The 5,717-nt window shown below is 46.4% G+C and overlaps 1 protein-coding gene across 1 annotated transcript; it reads left to right on the top strand.

Annotated features, from left to right (window-relative positions):
* The first annotated feature begins 1,183 nt into the window (after positions 1-1,183).
* On the top strand, positions 1,184-5,232 carry LOC149827575 (fasciclin-like arabinogalactan protein 17). Its single transcript, XM_090019505.1, has 3 exons — positions 1,184-2,633; positions 4,643-4,723; positions 4,863-5,232. Exons 1-2 carry the CDS (start codon positions 1,316-1,318, stop codon positions 4,720-4,722), a joined length of 1,398 nt encoding a protein of 465 aa, XP_089875631.1. The 5' UTR covers positions 1,184-1,315; the 3' UTR covers position 4,723; positions 4,863-5,232.
* Positions 5,233-5,717: the final 485 nt, after the last annotated feature.

Here is a 5,717-nt window from a genome sequence, read left to right as displayed (position 1 = left end):
CTCTCTCGTGAAACAAAGCGAAGCGAGGGAAGGTGAATCCAAGCAGATTTATCACCGTGTTATCTTACCAAAATACCCTTATTCATTACATCAAAATCCAACCAAAAAGCAGGAAACCAAAACCACCTTAGCCTGTACAAGATGACAGATTTACCCTTCATTTCGCTAATTTTTTTAACTTTTTGATCTCTACTAGGAGAAAGTATTATGGTTGAAGGTCCTCAGGATCAGCTTCAGACTCAATCCAATCCAGCCGAACAATTTTATTTTTAATTGTAAAAAATCACAAAAAAATATACAAAAGAGATTAGCAGATTCCATTTCGATTCAACCCGAATCAAGGTGATTCTGAACGATCCAATGTGAACTGAATCGGTTGAATTTGTTTTTTTAAGATAAAATTGTTTTTTTTTTTTTTTTGTATTGGATCGATTTTGAGCCGATATGATATTATACGAATTGGCCAATTAAGATCATGAGCTGGTTTTAAGTAGGGGTGTCAACAGGTCGGGTGTGGTTCCCATCAGGTAAAACCAGACTTGGATCAGATTTTTGGGTATGGTATTGGGTCCCAACTCAGGTTTAATCGGGTCTACCATAAGAAAAAACATACTCGAACCCTATAAGAAATACATGAACTAGACCCGAATCATACCCAGTAAAATAATATTTTTTATAATTTTTACAATGAAAATTTGCTGGTCTTGATCGAAACACGGGATGGGCCCGGGTCTGGTATAAAATTTCTTAAACTATACCTAAGTCCATGTATTAATTGGACCTTCAGATCCGGACCTAGGTCTAAATCGGGTCTTCTTATTTGTCATCATATCCGGACCCTATAGAGTTTGGTCCGGGTAAACCCGAACCGTTGACACCCCTAGTTAGAAGGACGTCAACATATCAAATATATTCTCCATATCCTCGTTCAGTTGGATTGGGTTAACAAAACTGAACTTGGACATAGACCAAGAAATGGATCGAGCTCATTTCGAGTCCAAGACGAGGGTGTACAGTACTGCTTGGATCAATGTGATAGTCAGAAGGGCAAACGAGATCTTAGAAGAAACGAAGAACGGGCCCCACACCAGCCTGTACTGCATCACTCCCTCCTCGAACTGCCACGTCATCCCGGACCTGACGACGCACACAAAACCCCAACTTATTAGCGCCTTCAGGTCCACCAAAGTCGAGAAGAAGAAGAAGCGAAGAAGGAAGGGAAAAGAGTAAAGCAAAGGTCTCGCTTTCTCTACAGTTCCAGTTCCACCACCTGCAACGAGTCGACAACCCAGTCTCACCTCGGAGAATCCTGGGCATGGATCCGAAGATCTACGGATTCAAATCGTTGATACCGACGCTCATTGTCCTTCTTCTGTGCAATGCGGCTTCGCCGGATCCGGCGGCGACGCCCGCCGGAACGGCGATCAACTCGAACTCGGTGCTAGTAGCGCTGCTGGACTCGGGCTACACGGATCTGGCGGAGCTGGTGGAGAAGGCGCTGCTCCTGCAGACGCTGGAGGAAGCGGTCGGGAGGCACAACGTCACCATCTTCGCCCCGGGGAATGAGGCCCTCGAGCGCGACCTCGACCCTGAGTTCCGCCGCTTCCTGCTTGAGCCCGGCAACCTCCCTTCCCTGCAGGCCCTCCTCATGTTCCACGTCGTCCCCCAGCGGATATCCTCTGCCGACTGGCCGGAAAACGACCTCTCACCCCGCCGGACTCTCTCCCGCGCCGGCGACGACCTCCGCCTCTCCCACCGCGACGGGACCAGGAAGGTTGACCTCGCCGCCGTCGTCCACCCGGACGCCATTGTCAAGCCCGATGGCGTTATCCACGGGATTGAGCGCCTCCTCGTTCCCCGATCCGTGCAGGACGAGTTCAACCGCCGCCGGAACCTCGCCGCGATCTCGGCCGTGCTTCCGGAGGGCGCGCCGGAGGTCGACACCGCGACGATGACGCTCAAGAAGAAGAAGCCGGCGAGGCCCGATCAGTACGGGTACTCCCCGCCGCCGTACACGCCGTCGTTGCCTATCTACGATGCGATGGCTTCGTCTCCTGCGTCAGCGCCGGCGCCGGCTCCCGGGCCGTCGTCGGGACACCGCTGGTTCGATGGCGAGTCGCAGGTGAAGGACTTCATCCACACGCTGCTGCATTACGGGGGGTACAACGAGCTCGCGGACATTTTGGTGAACCTCACCTCGCTCGCCACCGAGATGGGTCGACTCGTGTCAGAGGGGTACGTCCTGACGGTGCTGGCGCCCAACGACGACGCGCTGGCCCGTTTGACCACGGACCAGCTTAGCGAGCCCGGCGCGCCAGAGCAGATCGTGTACTACCACCTCATCCCGGAGTACCAGACGGAGGAGAGCATGTACAACGCGGTGAGGCGGTTCGGGAGGGTGCGGTACGACACGCTCCGTCTGCCCCACAAGGTCACGGCCCAGGAGGCCGACGGGTCCGTCCGGTTCGGCCACGGCAACGGCGCGGCGTATCTCGTCGACCCCGACATTTACGTGGACGGGCGGATCTCGGTTCAGGGGATCGATAAGGTGCTCTTCCCGTCCGAGCCCAAGCCGACGCACGCGCCCACCACCACTGCCAAGCCCAAGGCCGTCGCGCCCACGACCCGGAGAGGTTCGGATTCTTCTTCCCATTTGTTTGTTTCTCGCTTCCCGGTTTGAATTCGTGAGTTTTTATCAAGTTATTGTTTGTTAGAGGCTTTCATTGATGATTTTGATCCGTTGGTGCTTCGATCGTTCTGCCATTGCTTTTTCTTTTCCCCATTTTTTTGGTTTTTCCTTTTGTTATTTATTTTCGGTGGTATCCTTCGTCTCGGATCAGTTCTTTGTCGACGATTTTTCTTTGATGGGATGTTTTTGAGGAATATGTTTAGGCAAATGATAGACTTTGTTATCTACCGTGTGATTGTTGTTATTAATAGAGGTGTATAATGTTTTTGAGTGAACAAAGCCCTATGGAACAATGTGGTTTTCTTTGGGGTGCCATTGCCAACTGGTGGGTTTAGCGTGGAAGGGATGGTGACGGGGAAGGGAAGGTTTGATGTTGGGTGAAAAATGAAACACGAAAGTAAGCCTCTCCCTTCGTTTGGCATTACTTTCAGTCGCAACAGGGGACGGTTTCCGGCGAAGAGGTGCTGCCGTTGCTTGCTAAATAACCCTAATTTTGTAGGTCCTCTGCCTTCTTGGCATGTCCGGAATGTGCAGAGTTTCAATGTTGGTACCGTTCAACCATGTAGATGGTGTCTTTGTGTGGTGGTGGTGTTAACCATTATAGTATTATTCGTCCCAAGACGGGTCTGTCTCCTGCGTATTTTCAGCCATTGGAATCGGAGAAAAGGGGCACCATTCTTGCCAGATTGCTCTAATCCCACCGTTTCCCGGCCTTCTCTACCACTCTTTTTTCTCTTTGGAGAAATAGAACAAAAATTGCTACTACTCTCTTGCTGGTCTTCTTTTTCTATTACCTACTACTATGAATTATCATTATGGTCTTGGATCCATCATGCGTGGTGGATGACAGCTCAACAATCTTATTTTGATGGTAATATAAAGGCGTCTGACTTCTGAGGTCTTTGTCAGTTTCATCAATTAGAAATGACAAAATTCGCCCCGTGACTCTGCTACCGGGTACCGAGTCTACCGACAGAAACCTCATCATCCGAGTGTTAGCCGATGAGCCCTTCCCCTCTGTTCCTTCTCGCCAATAAGAGCGAGACTCTTCCTGGGCTGTCCTTGTGACAGAAGTGAGTGAGGGACGTTCTTGTCTTTGGTCAATTAAAGCCGAGTGATTGCGAGCCTCCTAGATTTTTTTTTTCTTTCAGATCATTAGCCTTTTTCTTTTCTAACCTGGATGGTGGGATGGAGGGGCCCTTCCACCGACGCCGTAGCTTCGAAACTGTCGGTGGGGCGTGGGGGTACTCGTTTGATGAGGTTCTGTGTACGTTGCTGCTTGTTTTGGATGCTTTTAATTTTTTAATGGTGGTTGTTGGTTGCCTGCGTTCTATGTTATAAGGTTATTTAAATATTTTTACTCTATATGTGATTACTTCTGGACTTTTTTGTACGGTAGTTATGAATTTAAGTGTTCGTATTGGTTGATTATGCCTAGCTGTCTTGTCCCACAGATTTATTTCCCAATCAATATTTGCTCTTGCCGACTCTTGTACAATGGTCTGATTGAAAGAATAATGTCTGCCTACTGCTTGAAGGATTGTGATAAAAAGAACTTCTTTTGCCATTGTGCTATTTCTATTTCAGGTGTTAATAAGTTCAAAATGCGATATCGTTTGATGATGGTGTAAATTTCTCTGCTGTAATTAAAACCCCTTGAAGTATCAGGTGCCTTTGCCTTTGTATTATTGTGTCCTAAGAATGGCTGAAGATACATTACCGCGAAGGCTTGGAATTGTTTCCCATCAAAAGAGGCAATAGAAATTGGGAATCGCCTTTTATTATTCTTTTTCTTGATACTTTTCATTATTTTCACGTTATATTATTTTCAGTGCACAAATTACGTAATTATGGATGGGAATCGGTGTTATTTTAGCCCGGAAGTTAACGAGCGCATAGAATTTTGTGGGCCTTTTCTGATTAAAATATGACCATTTTGGCATCTTTCTGCAGGGAAATTGCTCGAGTTGACGTGCAACATGCTAGCTATGATTGAACAGGATTCACGCCTCTCTGCATGCCAACGAACATGAGGTGAACAAAAATTTCTCTTCGTTTTTCACGTTATTTTCAACCGCCTATCGTTTTTTTTTTCAGTCAAGAGAGAGAGAGAGAGAGGAGCTTCTTCTACAGCTGCCGGATTCTGAAAAGTTTTTTGCTTGCTTTGTTGCAGATAGACATCTATTTTCAATACGACGTGTAAAATTCCTGGGTGAAACCCGGAGGTGGAATGCATGACTGAAGGTGAAACTGCTGATCTTTCAAAAGGATTTTTTCTGGAGTGGGTAAAAGGTCTGAGGCGAAGGGTATATATGAAGGTTTTCCCCCGTTTGTCAGAAGAAAAAAGATACCAGTACATAATGAATATGTTTTTCGTGTTTTCTTCAGTTGTTATTTTGCACTAAGTTTTACATTTCCCATTGCCCTTTACCGGCACTAGGGAGATTTGTAGTGATGACCAAGTGTGCCTTCACGCGGTCTTCGCTGGTGCCCACAATAAACAGAAAAGTGAATAATAATAAATTCTTTTGTGTTTATAGCAATTGTTAGTTAATGCATTCCAAGATATCTACTAATTAACCCATTTGTTACTCCAGTTGAGTTTTGGAGTTGGATGTCAACTTCAAGGAAAAGTCTAAAAGGGGTATACAAGGAAAGTGCTTTATGGGCTTAATGATAAATTGTCTATAAGATCTAGGCCGTTGATCTGGTTGAGCATCATGATCAAGATGTGCACGTTGGCCTAAAAAGTTAGTGATATGATTTTTTTATGGATTGATACGAGTCAAGTGGAAGATCTCTGTTTTGAGGCATAGAATGAAGTTTAGAAGAAACAGGAGATTGCTAGTGTTTCAAAAGTTTATTATGAAAGACCCATAAAATGGCTTCTATTTCGATTTTCCACTCCCGTGTCATATTTTTCCTTCCTTGCTTTTCCCTCTTATCTCCCGAGCACTTCTCAGCCATTTTGTTGACCAGATATCCAGAAAACGGTAGTGGGATTTGCTTCTCGTATTCATCAACCCTT

This window comes from Nuphar pumila, chromosome 10, assembly GCF_984573655.1.
Source record: "Nuphar pumila chromosome 10, dmNupPumi1.hap1.1, whole genome shotgun sequence".
Classification (NCBI taxonomy): Eukaryota; Viridiplantae; Streptophyta; class Magnoliopsida; order Nymphaeales; family Nymphaeaceae; genus Nuphar; species Nuphar pumila.
Note: the sequence above shows the minus strand (reverse complement) of the source record. Positions and strands in the feature narration are given on the sequence as shown.

Excerpts from the sequence above, each read along its gene's own strand:
- LOC149827575 (XM_090019505.1), top strand. The coding sequence starts at position 1,316 with ATGGATCCGAAGATCTACGGATTCAAATCGTTGATACCGACGCTCATT. Across the intron at positions 2,634-4,642 it reads CGCGCCCACGACCCGGAGAG|GGAAATTGCTCGAGTTGACG; the intron begins GTTCGGATTCTT and ends ATCTTTCTGCAG.